Source organism: Sinohyriopsis cumingii, unplaced genomic scaffold (assembly GCF_028554795.1).
Source record: "Sinohyriopsis cumingii isolate HCF-2022 unplaced genomic scaffold, ASM2855479v2 utg002955l, whole genome shotgun sequence".
NCBI classification, from domain to species: Eukaryota; Metazoa; Mollusca; class Bivalvia; order Unionida; family Unionidae; genus Sinohyriopsis; species Sinohyriopsis cumingii.
This window is the reverse complement of record NW_028316348.1, coordinates 139,499-156,703: the sequence shown is the minus strand read 5'-3', so window position 1 is coordinate 156,703 and position 17,205 is coordinate 139,499. Positions and strand designations below refer to the sequence as shown.

General features: G+C 34.9%; 1 protein-coding gene across 1 annotated transcript; it reads left to right on the top strand.

Annotated features, from left to right (window-relative positions):
* The first annotated feature begins 2,941 nt into the window (after window positions 1-2,941).
* Window positions 2,942-16,842, top strand: LOC149769953 (uncharacterized). Its single transcript, XM_089949620.1, has 7 exons — window positions 2,942-2,959; window positions 4,244-4,563; window positions 5,270-5,339; window positions 9,960-10,279; window positions 10,986-11,055; window positions 15,675-15,994; window positions 16,701-16,842. Exons 1-7 carry the CDS (start codon window positions 2,942-2,944, stop codon window positions 16,840-16,842), a joined length of 1,260 nt encoding a protein of 419 aa, XP_089805746.1.
* The last annotated feature ends 363 nt before the right edge of the window (window positions 16,843-17,205 follow it).

The window sequence follows — 17,205 nt, the reverse complement described above, 5'->3', positions numbered from 1 at the left end:
AAGCTTCATGTTGTATTCTTTTAAAGCATATTGTAATGTATTTAGATACCAATTCAAGTACAATAAAGCTCATGTGATTTCTCAAAACCATAACACATCTCAGTGCTGATGGAGAGGATTAGTGCTGTGTTGTTTTGCTTGACCTTAAAACCAGTGCAGATTTATTTCTAACGCCCTATCTCTTAATGCTGAATTGATTGAGAACAATACAGACGTTTTGGGCCAAATCCATATAACAGCTTCAGAACTATTATTTATAATCAGATTGCTGTGAAATTCTATACAGTGATGCATATATGCATGCAGATTGCTAGCACTTAGATGTCGGTGAAATTGATGTGTGTTCATGTTTACCATAGCAACCAAATAGAGAAAAACGGTGAAAAAGTATTTTTCGACAAAAAAATCAAATATAGTGTATACTGTTCCATCAAATATAATTCTTCTGAATGTGTACATGGCCACTTACTTTTTGCCTACATATCACATATCCTCAATTCATTACTGTTAGGCCTAGATAATTAAAACGTTACTTTCAAACATGTCTCTACAGTTCAGTTATTACGATGATGCAATATTTCTTTAATTATTATTCAGAAATTTTCTCCCTATAAAATATAATTTTATTCACTTAAAGTTCATTAATAAGTAACAAATACTAATCGTACTGACAAAAAAAAAATTAGTTATAGATTTACTTGGGTTGCCGTAGCAAACATAAAGCAGGGATCGTCCTGGGCTATGGCAATGTCACATAGTGCGATTAATTTTCCTTATTGGCGAAAAATATACCATCTGGTAATTTTTTGGGCGGCAACCTTTTTGGCTCTTTAATTTGTACATATAATCATGGAATTGGAGTGGAGACATTCAAAAGGACCATGAAAGGAAGCCACAGACTTGGATGCACAATGCACTGGAATTTATCTGTTACATAAACAATTCCTTTGTTCGTATTGACAAACCCATCTTTACAGTGCATTGTTACATCATAATCCCTTTATGTTGACATCGGGCCTGAGTACTGTATGCTGTGATACACTCAATCATGCTACCGGACTGTACCAACAAGCAACCGACCTCTGAAGACGCAAGCAAAAACAGCTACAATTAATTAAACGACGCTTAATCCTTCTGGGTCTTTAAATGTACCAATACAATAGTTTTCCTGAGACTTCAGAGAAAACTGATGACCTTTGAAGTACTGACTGCTGTGTATAAATACAAAGAAAATGGAAACAATTTCTATACTGTCAGCAGTGCAGCATTATCATCGTTAGACTTTGCAGACTTTGCATTTGGATTTAGTGCAAATTCACCAGACAACAGTCACTGAACCTGATATTGTACCTGGGGGTCGAATGTCATATACATGTAGTGATGGTAGTAATGCTTCAAGTGCAACATCACAACTGCACAGTCAGTATCATACATTTAAAATAAAAATGTAATACAATCTGCAGTAAGATATTATCGCACTATACAAAATCAACAACTTTGTGACCTGTTTAATACCTGTTGAATTAACATTACATCTTTACACTTATCATCCACAATGCATTTCAAATCTCAAAAATGATATAATTGTCAAGTCTGTCTGCGCTGTCAGTAGGTAAATTATTTAGAAGCATCATATACTCTCTTTATTCCATAACAATATGGTTCATTATGTGTGGTTTTCTGGGTTTCCACATAAATAAGTGCTGAGCATGATTCAGCAGATTCAGCATCACATTGTAATTTGGTCCATAGAGTTATCATTGTTAGAGTTTTTTTCATAAATGTTTACAATGTTATTGATAGTTTCACCACTCAGGTTTATGGTCACTGTATGGCTCTCAGGTATTGACCTTCTCTCATGAACAGAAATCTTCATATGGTGACTTTATTCTAGTGCTAAATCAGAATATTTGTTGTGTATTACCCAGTTCAAACATGATGAGAGGAACTGAGGGGTTATGTTCTCATTCCAAGATTTAACTGGAAGAAGGAGGCATTTGATCTCCAAAAACTGGAAAAGTTGTAAGAGTATCAATGATTGTTTCAAGATTCAGTGGTTTAGCTCGTTAACCCCTGGCACCGCATTTACGTGGCAGGAGGTAGTAGCTTACTGCTGAGCTCTGTAGCATCAAGGTCATGTATGATCACTAAAGTGGGTGGTATTATAGAAGTAGACAGATGTAGCTCTACAATGATACCAAATAATCTGGACGTTTTAGTTACACTACAAAATACAGAGGGAAAAACCTAATCTTTTGGACCCGTTTTTTTTTTCACCCAATTTGCGTGGGGTCAGAAAGTACACGTGATCTGTATACTAGTGGTGAAACAATACACCTGTGACACGTATCGATACAATTCACAATACAGTCTGCAGTATGATACATTATACATTTTGATGCACGTTCACTTGATAGTCTTTCCATGTTTGGAAGGTAGGTGGTTCCCTTTTGTGTATGTTGACATACTGGGTGTATTTCCAGTATGCAGATTACAGTTAGGCGTATATTTATTATATATTTATATGCAATTCTTATCAATGGCAAGATATATAAAATGTCATACAGGGTACCTGCTGGTTGACAGTGAGTTTTATTCAGCATTTTAGGCCATTTAATTGTGGCTCCATTTAACTCGCTTTAGCCACCAGGCCCTTTGTTTTGTACTGCATGATGGCACTGAAAACATCTTATTACCAATTTCATGTCTCTCTTAAATATGGAAGACATTATAATGTTATCTTTAAATCAGAAGAAATAATGTTGTTTCGTCTTACATTGAAAGTTACATCTAGAACTAATCTGGGCATGGGAATGAGGATGAATACCAACAAAATCAATTTTCCAGAGCTCACATATTATCTTTTGGACACATCTGCTCCAAAATAGGATTTGTCACAAACATAAACTTACTTTCTTGAATCAGTAGTTAACTGACTACTATGCCGGATTTCTCATCTGTTCGGTAATGCTGCATTGGGATTTTTAGTCCATCAATGCCATAGTCTGCTTGATTTAATTTGTTTTCATCCTTATTTATTTAGTTCATCTGAACCCTGATGTGGATATATGGTTTTGTACTATTAGATCAACAGGGCTAAATTGATTGATAAAAAAATGAAAATTGCCTTCAACTTAAAACTTGTCTGTATTTTAAATTAATTTCAGTGGTTCTGCCCTTTCTATATGTAATTTCGAAATACTGCTGAAAGCGAGATTGACTGTCATGTCATCTGTTTTTATCCATCCGTTAACATGTACAATTGGCTCATATTCAGCACCATTTGTGGGCTCAAAATCACTCACTGCTATCTCCATACTTCACCGAGCACATTTTTATATGCGTGACTTTTAACTAATTTCTGAATAATTTGTGGGAGTTCTCACGCATCAGTGTTCTCCAAGTGTATAAATTTGTACAAATTTGGCAAGATTCTCGAAAGCACACACCCAGACAGCATCACCGCTTAAGTGCTTTATGTATCAGTCAATGACTTTTGCATGAAGTTTCTCTATTGCTTTGCCAGTACTGCCTGATTTCACACAAGGAATAAGCTACATTTATTTCTGAGTTATGGTTTCTGTTCAGCCTGGAGTGGAACGAGCAATAACCACCATTAAAGGTTCATTGTAACATTTCAGTGTATGACACATCGGTAGTGTAGCTTTCAAATTCTCCAATGTGGATCAGATACAATTCAATGTAGAAACTTTGCATAAAAGTGGTTATTAACCGATCAGTAAAGTACTTCGTTATACATGTGGAACACGTTTGGAATGTATCCTATATGGTGAAAATGCTACTGGCTTAAGATAATTAACATCGAATGCGCGGGAAAGCGGATTACTGCTTATAAGACCTTTATCCTTAAAGGAGGAGACATTACTGTATATTAACACTCTTTCATCCCATGTGCAACAGTAATATATAGTATTTCATTATCACAATAGCTAATGTGAAAGCATAAACATCAACTCGTGCTGTTTGTGTCTTAGGCTAAATGTAATTTTCAGCCTTTTTAGATTGAATACAAACTTAATTTCAATATTTTACAAAGAAACTAAAGCAAAGTAACATCTTTCAAATTGTATGCAGTATTGCTCCATTGGTTAACATTCATTGTACCATGTCGTAACAAGCAACTGACATGTAAATTCAATTAGAACTCTTCGGAAAGTAATGCTACAGTGTCATCCATACAATCAAGGGGCGTGTAGATATAATTCGATTTTGCTAATTCCAGACTGATATTGTCCTGTGTGAAGGTAAAGCAGACACAAAAACCGTGGGTCAGATCGCAGAAACAGAAAGTGCAAGCCAGATTGCAGGCACAAAAAGTGAAGGTCAGATAGCAGACACAAAAACTGCAGGTGAGATTGTAGATCCAAAAAGTACAAGCCAGGTCACAGAAATAAAACATGCAGCTCAGATCAAAGAGCTGATATTGTTTAATGCAGTGCAGCAGGCAGGGAGGCAGGAAGTTCAGATGAAAGTTGATGCGTTAATGGGGATACTCAAAGACAGGAAAAATGAGATGGACGGTTATATCCAACAACTTTGGGAGTAAGCAGAATGAATAACATTCAGTATTCATAATGTGCAGTTTTGTCAATTTTTATTTATCGTATCAATATTAGTTTTGGACTGGTACTTTAAAATAGTGGCATTGTTCTGTATGTTCAATTGTTTAAATTTCTTGAACTTTACAAGTTGATTTGCCCATTTATTACATATCTTAACATTATTTCCAGTACTACTTGTCATAAATGTACAGGTATTATAAGACATTTGTAAAGCTGAAATAATTCCAATTACAAGCTAATTCAGTCCAAGGTTGATAGTGTCTGGCTGTTTTACTTGTCTTCTAAAGTTCATAATTCTGCACACTTATAAAATATCCAAGTTGCGTCCTGCAGTATTTCATATAAGGTGACAAATGAAGTTAAATTCCATGTTGGCTTAGACATTAGCATGATGGACTTGCGACCCATAACAATAGTGTGAGTTCAAATCTTGCCATAGGATCAGCCCAGATCAGCTACCATGGTGTGTTCATGGGTAAGAAACTTTACTCCAATTGTATTGGCATAAAATAAATTGTACTGCTGTGCTGTAAAACACCGAACAAAAATAAAAGGAATACAATTCTGCAGCATATAAATTCGATTATGTAGTAAAGATACCAGTGGCACAAAAAAAATGAGATAGCTGTTTCTTTTCTCTATCACAGCGAAGGAAGTTTAAATACCTGAAATTTTCTTCTCATCAGAAAGTTGAAGCAGTATAAGGAGTTTGAGTCCAGCATAAAGTTCATACACGAGTGGATTAAACAGCACAGGGTAAGAACAACACTTCATGTCTTTAGAAAAGTTCATATTCAGCTCTCCCTCTTTATAATGTCAGTGTGGTAGTTGAAATCCATAACTATTGAGCTTCGTATACACTGAACCATTTGTTTTGCAGAAATTATTGCAATTTTAATGAATTGAATGAACCACGTTATATAGTGAACTATGGTATAGCAAGAATGACCAAAACCTCCATCAGTACATGTATACATGTTGGGGCAGGGAGAAAATAACAAAATAACAGTTAATCATATAGCAGTAATTTTAGTTAATGTGAATTAAATTATGTTTGTTCACTTTGTGTATTTCATTTTGTAAAATAATGTCTAGCAAGGCTAAAGAGATACAAAGTCATGTAGAATAATATTAAGCTTCATGTTGTATTCTTTTAAAGCATATTGTAATGTATTTAGATACCAATTCAAGTACAATAAAGCTCATGTGATTTCTCAAAACCATAACACATCTCAGTGCTGATGGAGAGGATTAGTGCTGTGTTGTTTTGCTTGACCTTAAAACCAGTGCAGATTTATTTCTAACGCCCTATCTCTTAATGCTGAATTGATTGAGAACAATACAGACGTTTTGGGCCAAATCCATATAACAGCTTCAGAACTATTATTTATAATCAGATTGCTGTGAAATTCTATACAGTGATGCATATATGCATGCAGATTGCTAGCACTTAGATGTCGGTGAAATTGATGTGTGTTCATGTTTACCATAGCAACCAAATAGAGAAAAACGGTGAAAAAGTATTTTTCGACAAAAAAATCAAATATAGTGTATACTGTTCCATCAAATATAATTCTTCTGAATGTGTACATGGCCACTTACTTTTTGCCTACATATCACATATCCTCAATTCATTACTGTTAGGCCTAGATAATTAAAACGTTACTTTCAAACATGTCTCTACAGTTCAGTTATTACGATGATGCAATATTTCTTTAATTATTATTCAGAAATTTTCTCCCTATAAAATATAATTTTATTCACTTAAAGTTCATTAATAAGTAACAAATACTAATCGTACTGACAAAAAAAAAATTAGTTATAGATTTACTTGGGTTGCCGTAGCAAACATAAAGCAGGGATCGTCCTGGGCTATGGCAATGTCACATAGTGCGATTAATTTTCCTTATTGGCGAAAAATATACCATCTGGTAATTTTTTGGGCGGCAACCTTTTTGGCTCTTTAATTTGTACATATAATCATGGAATTGGAGTGGAGACATTCAAAAGGACCATGAAAGGAAGCCACAGACTTGGATGCACAATGCACTGGAATTTATCTGTTACATAAACAATTCCTTTGTTCGTATTGACAAACCCATCTTTACAGTGCATTGTTACATCATAATCCCTTTATGTTGACATCGGGCCTGAGTACTGTATGCTGTGATACACTCAATCATGCTACCGGACTGTACCAACAAGCAACCAACCTCTGAAGACGCAAGCAAAAACAGCTACAATTAATTAAACGACGCTTAATCCTTCTGGGTCTTTAAATGTACCAATACAATAGTTTTCCTGAGACTTCAGAGAAAACTGATGACCTTTGAAGTACTGACTGCTGTGTATAAATACAAAGAAAATGGAAACAATTTCTATACTGTCAGCAGTGCAGCATTATCATCGTTAGACTTTGCAGACTTTGCATTTGGATTTAGTGCAAATTCACCAGACAACAGTCACTGAACCTGATATTGTACCTGGGGGTCGAATGTCATATACATGTAGTGATGGTAGTAATGCTTCAAGTGCAACATCACAACTGCACAGTCAGTATCATACATTTAAAATAAAAATGTAATACAATCTGCAGTAAGATATTATCGCACTATACAAAATCAACAACTTTGTGACCTGTTTAATACCTGTTGAATTAACATTACATCTTTACACTTATCATCCACAATGCATTTCAAATCTCAAAAATGATATAATTGTCAAGTCTGTCTGCGCTGTCAGTAGGTAAATTATTTAGAAGCATCATATACTCTCTTTATTCCATAACAATATGGTTCATTATGTGTGGTTTTCTGGGTTTCCACATAAATAAGTGCTGAACATGATTCAGCAGATTCAGCATCACATTGTAATTTGGTCCATAGAGTTATCATTGTTAGAGTTTTTTTCATAAATGTTTACAATGTTATTGATAGTTTCACCACTCAGGTTTATGGTCACTGTATGGCTCTCAGGTATTGACCTTCTCTCATGAACAGAAATCTTCATATGGTGACTTTATTCTAGTGCTAAATCAGAATATTTGTTGTGTATTACCCAGTTCAAACATGATGAGAGGAACTGAGGGGTTATGTTCTCATTCCAAGATTTAACTGGAAGAAGGAGGCATTTGATCTCCAAAAACTGGAAAAGTTGTAAGAGTATCAATGATTGTTTCAAGATTCAGTGGTTTAGCTCGTTAACCCCTGGCACCGCATTTACGTGGCAGGAGGTAGTAGCTTACTGCTGAGCTCTGTAGCATCAAGGTCATGTATGATCACTAAAGTGGGTGGTATTATAGAAGTAGACAGATGTAGCTCTACAATGATACCAAATAATCTGGACGTTTTAGTTACACTACAAAATACAGAGGGAAAAACCTAATCTTTTGGACCCGTTTTTTTTTTCACCCAATTTGCGTGGGGTCAGAAAGTACACGTGATCTGTATACTAGTGGTGAAACAATACACCTGTGACACGTATCGATACAATTCACAATACAGTCTGCAGTATGATACATTATACATTTTGATGCACGTTCACTTGATAGTCTTTCCATGTTTGGAAGGTAGGTGGTTCCCTTTTGTGTATGTTGACATACTGGGTGTATTTCCAGTATGCAGATTACAGTTAGGCGTATATTTATTATATATTTATATGCAATTCTTATCAATGGCAAGATATATAAAATGTCATACAGGGTACCTGCTGGTTGACAGTGAGTTTTATTCAGCATTTTAGGCCATTTAATTGTGGCTCCATTTAACTCGCTTTAGCCACCAGGCCCTTTGTTTTGTACTGCATGATGGCACTGAAAACATCTTATTACCAATTTCATGTCTCTCTTAAATATGGAAGACATTATAATGTTATCTTTAAATCAGAAGAAATAATGTTGTTTCGTCTTACATTGAAAGTTACATCTAGAACTAATCTGGGCATGGGAATGAGGATGAATACCAACAAAATCAATTTTCCAGAGCTCACATATTATCTTTTGGACACATCTGCTCCAAAATAGGATTTGTCACAAACATAAACTTACTTTCTTGAATCAGTAGTTAACTGACTACTATGCCGGATTTCTCATCTGTTCGGTAATGCTGTATTGGGATTTTTAGTCCATCAATGCCATAGTCTGCTTGATTTAATTTGTTTTCATCCTTATTTATTTAGTTCATCTGAACCCTGATGTGGATATATGGTTTTGTACTATTAGATCAACAGGGCTAAATTGATTGATAAAAAAATGAAAATTGCCTTCAACTTAAAACTTGTCTGTATTTTAAATTAATTTCAGTGGTTCTGCCCTTTCTATATGTAATTTCGAAATACTGCTGAAAGCGAGATTGACTGTCATGTCATCTGTTTTTATCCATCCGTTAACATGTACAATTGGCTCATATTCAGCACCATTTGTGGGCTCAAAATCACTCACTGCTATCTCCATACTTCACCGAGCACATTTTTATATGCGTGACTTTTAACTAATTTCTGAATAATTTGTGGGAGTTCTCACGCATCAGTGTTCTCCAAGTGTATAAATTTGTACAAATTTGGCAAGATTCTCGAAAGCACACACCCAGACAGCATCACCGCTTAAGTGCTTTATGTATCAGTCAATGACTTTTGCATGAAGTTTCTCTATTGCTTTGCCAGTACTGCCTGATTTCACACAAGGAATAAGCTACATTTATTTCTGAGTTATGGTTTCTGTTCAGCCTGGAGTGGAACGAGCAATAACCACCATTAAAGGTTCATTGTAACATTTCAGTGTATGACACATCGGTAGTGTAGCTTTCAAATTCTCCAATGTGGATCAGATATAATTCAATGTAGAAACTTTGCATAAAAGTGGTTATTAACCGATCAGTAAAGTACTTCGTTATACATGTGGAACACGTTTGGAATGTATCCTATATGGTGAAAATGCTACTGGCTTAAGATAATTAACATCGAATGCGCGGGAAAGCGGATTACTGCTTATAAGACCTTTATCCTTAAAGGAGGAGACATTACTGTATATTAACACTCTTTCATCCCATGTGCAACAGTAATATATAGTATTTCATTATCACAATAGCTAATGTGAAAGCATAAACATCAACTCGTGCTGTTTGTGTCTTAGGCTAAATGTAATTTTCAGCCTTTTTAGATTGAATACAAACTTAATTTCAATATTTTACAAAGAAACTAAAGCAAAGTAACATCTTTCAAATTGTATGCAGTATTGCTCCATTGGTTAACATTCATTGTACCATGTCGTAACAAGCAACTGACATGTAAATTCAATTAGAACTCTTCGGAAAGTAATGCTACAGTGTCATCCATACAATCAAGGGGCGTGTAGATATAATTCGATTTTGCTAATTCCAGACTGATATTGTCCTGTGTGAAGGTAAAGCAGACACAAAAACCGTGGGTCAGATCGCAGAAACAGAAAGTGCAAGCCAGATTGCAGGCACAAAAAGTGAAGGTCAGATAGCAGACACAAAAACTGCAGGTGAGATTGTAGATCCAAAAAGTACAAGCCAGGTCACAGAAATAAAACATGCAGCTCAGATCAAAGAGCTGATATTGTTTAATGCAGTGCAGCAGGCAGGGAGGCAGGAAGTTCAGATGAAAGTTGATGCGTTAATGGGGATACTCAAAGACAGGAAAAATGAGATGGACGGTTATATCCAACAACTTTGGGAGTAAGCAGAATGAATAACATTCAGTATTCATAATGTGCAGTTTTGTCAATTTTTATTTATCGTATCAATATTAGTTTTGGACTGGTACTTTAAAATAGTGGCATTGTTCTGTATGTTCAATTGTTTAAATTTCTTGAACTTTACAAGTTGATTTGCCCATTTATTACATATCTTAACATTATTTCCAGTACTACTTGTCATAAATGTACAGGTATTATAAGACATTTGTAAAGCTGAAATAATTCCAATTACAAGCTAATTCAGTCCAAGGTTGATAGTGTCTGGCTGTTTTACTTGTCTTCTAAAGTTCATAATTCTGCACACTTATAAAATATCCAAGTTGCGTCCTGCAGTATTTCATATAAGGTGACAAATGAAGTTAAATTCCATGTTGGCTTAGACATTAGCATGATGGACTTGCGACCCATAACAATAGTGTGAGTTCAAATCTTGCCATAGGATCAGCCCAGATCAGCTACCATGGTGTGTTCATGGGTAAGAAACTTTACTCCAATTGTATTGGCATAAAATAAATTGTACTGCTGTGCTGTAAAACACCGAACAAAAATAAAAGGAATACAATTCTGCAGCATATAAATTCGATTATGTAGTAAAGATACCAGTGGCACAAAAAAAATGAGATAGCTGTTTCTTTTCTCTATCACAACGAAGGAAGTTTAAATACCTGAAATTTTCTTCTCATCAGAAAGTTGAAGCAGTATAAGGAGTTTGAGTCCAGCATAAAGTTCATACACGAGTGGATTAAACAGCACAGGGTAAGAACAACACTTCATGTCTTTAGAAAAGTTCATATTCAGCTCTCCCTCTTTATAATGTCAGTGTGGTAGTTGAAATCCATAACTATTGAGCTTCGTATACACTGAACCATTTTTTTGCAGAAATTATTGAAATTTTAATGAATTGAATGAACCACGTTATATAGTGAACTATGGTATAGCAAGAATGACCAAAACCTCCATCAGTACATGTATACATGTTGGGGCAGGGAGAAAATAACAAAATAACAGTTAATCATATAGCAGTAATTTTAGTTAATGTGAATTAAATTATGTTTGTTCACTTTGTGTATTTCATTTTGTAAAATAATGTCTAGCAAGGCTAAAGAGATACAAAGTCATGTAGAATAATATTAAGCTTCATGTTGTATTCTTTTAAAGCATATTGTAATGTATTTAGATACCAATTCAAGTACAATAAAGCTCATGTGATTTCTCAAAACCATAACACATCTCAGTGCTGATGGAGAGGATTAGTGCTGTGTTGTTTTGCTTGACCTTAAAACCAGTGCAGATTTATTTCTAACGCCCTATCTCTTAATGCTGAATTGATTGAGAACAATACAGACGTTTTGGGCCAAATCCATATAACAGCTTCAGAACTATTATTTATAATCAGATTGCTGTGAAATTCTATACAGTGATGCATATATGCATGCAGATTGCTAGCACTTAGATGTCGGTGAAATTGATGTGTGTTCATGTTTACCATAGCAACCAAATAGAGAAAAACGGTGAAAAAGTATTTTTCGACAAAAAAATCAAATATAGTGTATACTGTTCCATCAAATATAATTCTTCTGAATGTGTACATGGCCACTTACTTTTTGCCTACATATCACATATCCTCAATTCATTACTGTTAGGCCTAGATAATTAAAACGTTACTTTCAAACATGTCTCTACAGTTCAGTTATTACGATGATGCAATATTTCTTTAATTATTATTCAGAAATTTTCTCCCTATAAAATATAATTTTATTCACTTAAAGTTCATTAATAAGTAACAAATACTAATCGTACTGACAAAAAAAAAATTAGTTATAGATTTACTTGGGTTGCCGTAGCAAACATAAAGCAGGGATCGTCCTGGGCTATGGCAATGTCACATAGTGCGATTAATTTTCCTTATTGGCGAAAAATATACCATCTGGTAATTTTTTGGGCGGCAACCTTTTTGGCTCTTTAATTTGTACATATAATCATGGAATTGGAGTGGAGACATTCAAAAGGACCATGAAAGGAAGCCACAGACTTGGATGCACAATGCACTGGAATTTATCTGTTACATAAACAATTCCTTTGTTCGTATTGACAAACCCATCTTTACAGTGCATTGTTACATCATAATCCCTTTATGTTGACATCGGGCCTGAGTACTGTATGCTGTGATACACTCAATCATGCTACCGGACTGTACCAACAAGCAACCGACCTCTGAAGACGCAAGCAAAAACAGCTACAATTAATTAAACGACGCTTAATCCTTCTGGGTCTTTAAATGTACCAATACAATAGTTTTCCTGAGACTTCAGAGAAAACTGATGACCTTTGAAGTACTGACTGCTGTGTATAAATACAAAGAAAATGGAAACAATTTCTATACTGTCAGCAGTGCAGCATTATCATCGTTAGACTTTGCAGACTTTGCATTTGGATTTAGTGCAAATTCACCAGACAACAGTCACTGAACCTGATATTGTACCTGGGGGTCGAATGTCATATACATGTAGTGATGGTAGTAATGCTTCAAGTGCAACATCACAACTGCACAGTCAGTATCATACATTTAAAATAAAAATGTAATACAATCTGCAGTAAGATATTATCGCACTATACAAAATCAACAACTTTGTGACCTGTTTAATACCTGTTGAATTAACATTACATCTTTACACTTATCATCCACAATGCATTTCAAATCTCAAAAATGATATAATTGTCAAGTCTGTCTGCGCTGTCAGTAGGTAAATTATTTAGAAGCATCATATACTCTCTTTATTCCATAACAATATGGTTCATTATGTGTGGTTTTCTGGGTTTCCACATAAATAAGTGCTGAGCATGATTCAGCAGATTCAGCATCACATTGTAATTTGGTCCATAGAGTTATCATTGTTAGAGTTTTTTTCATAAATGTTTACAATGTTATTGATAGTTTCACCACTCAGGTTTATGGTCACTGTATGGCTCTCAGGTATTGACCTTCTCTCATGAACAGAAATCTTCATATGGTGACTTTATTCTAGTGCTAAATCAGAATATTTGTTGTGTATTACCCAGTTCAAACATGATGAGAGGAACTGAGGGGTTATGTTCTCATTCCAAGATTTAACTGGAAGAAGGAGGCATTTGATCTCCAAAAACTGGAAAAGTTGTAAGAGTATCAATGATTGTTTCAAGATTCAGTGGTTTAGCTCGTTAACCCCTGGCACCGCATTTACGTGGCAGGAGGTAGTAGCTTACTGCTGAGCTCTGTAGCATCAAGGTCATGTATGATCACTAAAGTGGGTGGTATTATAGAAGTAGACAGATGTAGCTCTACAATGATACCAAATAATCTGGACGTTTTAGTTACACTACAAAATACAGAGGGAAAAACCTAATCTTTTGGACCCGTTTTTTTTTTCACCCAATTTGCGTGGGGTCAGAAAGTACACGTGATCTGTATACTAGTGGTGAAACAATACACCTGTGACACGTATCGATACAATTCACAATACAGTCTGCAGTATGATACATTATACATTTTGATGCACGTTCACTTGATAGTCTTTCCATGTTTGGAAGGTAGGTGGTTCCCTTTTGTGTATGTTGACATACTGGGTGTATTTCCAGTATGCAGATTACAGTTAGGCGTATATTTATTATATATTTATATGCAATTCTTATCAATGGCAAGATATATAAAATGTCATACAGGGTACCTGCTGGTTGACAGTGAGTTTTATTCAGCATTTTAGGCCATTTAATTGTGGCTCCATTTAACTCGCTTTAGCCACCAGGCCCTTTGTTTTGTACTGCATGATGGCACTGAAAACATCTTATTACCAATTTCATGTCTCTCTTAAATATGGAAGACATTATAATGTTATCTTTAAATCAGAAGAAATAATGTTGTTTCGTCTTACATTGAAAGTTACATCTAGAACTAATCTGGGCATGGGAATGAGGATGAATACCAACAAAATCAATTTTCCAGAGCTCACATATTATCTTTTGGACACATCTGCTCCAAAATAGGATTTGTCACAAACATAAACTTACTTTCTTGAATCAGTAGTTAACTGACTACTATGCCGGATTTCTCATCTGTTCGGTAATGCTGTATTGGGATTTTTAGTCCATCAATGCCATAGTCTGCTTGATTTAATTTGTTTTCATCCTTATTTATTTAGTTCATCTGAACCCTGATGTGGATATATGGTTTTGTACTATTAGATCAACAGGGCTAAATTGATTGATAAAAAAATGAAAATTGCCTTCAACTTAAAACTTGTCTGTATTTTAAATTAATTTCAGTGGTTCTGCCCTTTCTATATGTAATTTCGAAATACTGCTGAAAGCGAGATTGACTGTCATGTCATCTGTTTTTATCCATCCGTTAACATGTACAATTGGCTCATATTCAGCACCATTTGTGGGCTCAAAATCACTCACTGCTATCTCCATACTTCACCGAGCACATTTTTATATGCGTGACTTTTAACTAATTTCTGAATAATTTGTGGGAGTTCTCACGCATCAGTGTTCTCCAAGTGTATAAATTTGTACAAATTTGGCAAGATTCTCGAAAGCACACACCCAGACAGCATCACCGCTTAAGTGCTTTATGTATCAGTCAATGACTTTTGCATGAAGTTTCTCTATTGCTTTGCCAGTACTGCCTGATTTCACACAAGGAATAAGCTACATTTATTTCTGAGTTATGGTTTCTGTTCAGCCTGGAGTGGAACGAGCAATAACCACCATTAAAGGTTCATTGTAACATTTCAGTGTATGACACATCGGTAGTGTAGCTTTCAAATTCTCCAATGTGGATCAGATACAATTCAATGTAGAAACTTTGCATAAAAGTGGTTATTAACCGATCAGTAAAGTACTTCGTTATACATGTGGAACACGTTTGGAATGTATCCTATATGGTGAAAATGCTACTGGCTTAAGATAATTAACATCGAATGCGCGGGAAAGCGGATTACTGCTTATAAGACCTTTATCCTTAAAGGAGGAGACATTACTGTATATTAACACTCTTTCATCCCATGTGCAACAGTAATATATAGTATTTCATTATCACAATAGCTAATGTGAAAGCATAAACATCAACTCGTGCTGTTTGTGTCTTAGGCTAAATGTAATTTTCAGCCTTTTTAGATTGAATACAAACTTAATTTCAATATTTTACAAAGAAACTAAAGCAAAGTAACATCTTTCAAATTGTATGCAGTATTGCTCCATTGGTTAACATTCATTGTACCATGTCGTAACAAGCAACTGACATGTAAATTCAATTAGAACTCTTCGGAAAGTAATGCTACAGTGTCATCCATACAATCAAGGGGCGTGTAGATATAATTCGATTTTGCTAATTCCAGACTGATATTGTCCTGTGTGAAGGTAAAGCAGACACAAAAACCGTGGGTCAGATCGCAGAAACAGAAAGTGCAAGCCAGATTGCAGGCACAAAAAGTGAAGGTCAGATAGCAGACACAAAAACTGCAGGTGAGATTGTAGATCCAAAAAGTACAAGCCAGGTCACAGAAATAAAACATGCAGCTCAGATCAAAGAGCTGATATTGTTTAATGCAGTGCAGCAGGCAGGGAGGCAGGAAGTTCAGATGAAAGTTGATGCGTTAATGGGGATACTCAAAGACAGGAAAAATGAGATGGACGGTTATATCCAACAACTTTGGGAGTAAGCAGAATGAATAACATTCAGTATTCATAATGTGCAGTTTTGTCAATTTTTATTTATCGTATCAATATTAGTTTTGGACTGGTACTTTAAAATAGTGGCATTGTTCTGTATGTTCAATTGTTTAAATTTCTTGAACTTTACAAGTTGATTTGCCCATTTATTACATATCTTAACATTATTTCCAGTACTACTTGTCATAAATGTACAGGTATTATAAGACATTTGTAAAGCTGAAATAATTCCAATTACAAGCTAATTCAGTCCAAGGTTGATAGTGTCTGGCTGTTTTACTTGTCTTCTAAAGTTCATAATTCTGCACACTTATAAAATATCCAAGTTGCGTCCTGCAGTATTTCATATAAGGTGACAAATGAAGTTAAATTCCATGTTGGCTTAGACATTAGCATGATGGACTTGCGACCCATAACAATAGTGTGAGTTCAAATCTTGCCATAGGATCAGCCCAGATCAGCTACCATGGTGTGTTCATGGGTAAGAAACTTTACTCCAATTGTATTGGCATAAAATAAATTGTACTGCTGTGCTGTAAAACACCGAACAAAAATAAAAGGAATACAATTCTGCAGCATATAAATTCGATTATGTAGTAAAGATACCAGTGGCACAAAAAAAATGAGATAGCTGTTTCTTTTCTCTATCACAGCGAAGGAAGTTTAAATACCTGAAATTTTCTTCTCATCAGAAAGTTGAAGCAGTATAAGGAGTTTGAGTCCAGCATAAAGTTCATACACGAGTGGATTAAACAGCACAGGGTAAGAACAACACTTCATGTCTTTAGAAAAGTTCATATTCAGCTCTCCCTCTTTATAATGTCAGTGTGGTAGTTGAAATCCATAACTATTGAGCTTCGTATACACTGAACCATTTGTTTTGCAGAAATTATTGCAATTTTAATGAATTGAATGAACCACGTTATATAGTGAACTATGGTATAGCAAGAATGACCAAAACCTCCATCAGTACATGTATACATGTTGGGGCAGGGAGAAAATAACAAAATAACAGTTAATCATATAGCAGTAATTTTAGTTAATGTGAATTAAATTATGTTTGTTCACTTTGTGTATTTCATTTTGTAAAATAATGTCTAGCAAGGCTAAAGAGATACAAAGTCATGTAGAATAATATTAAGCTTCATGTTGTATTCTTTTAAAGCATATTGTAATGTATTTAGATACCAATTCAAG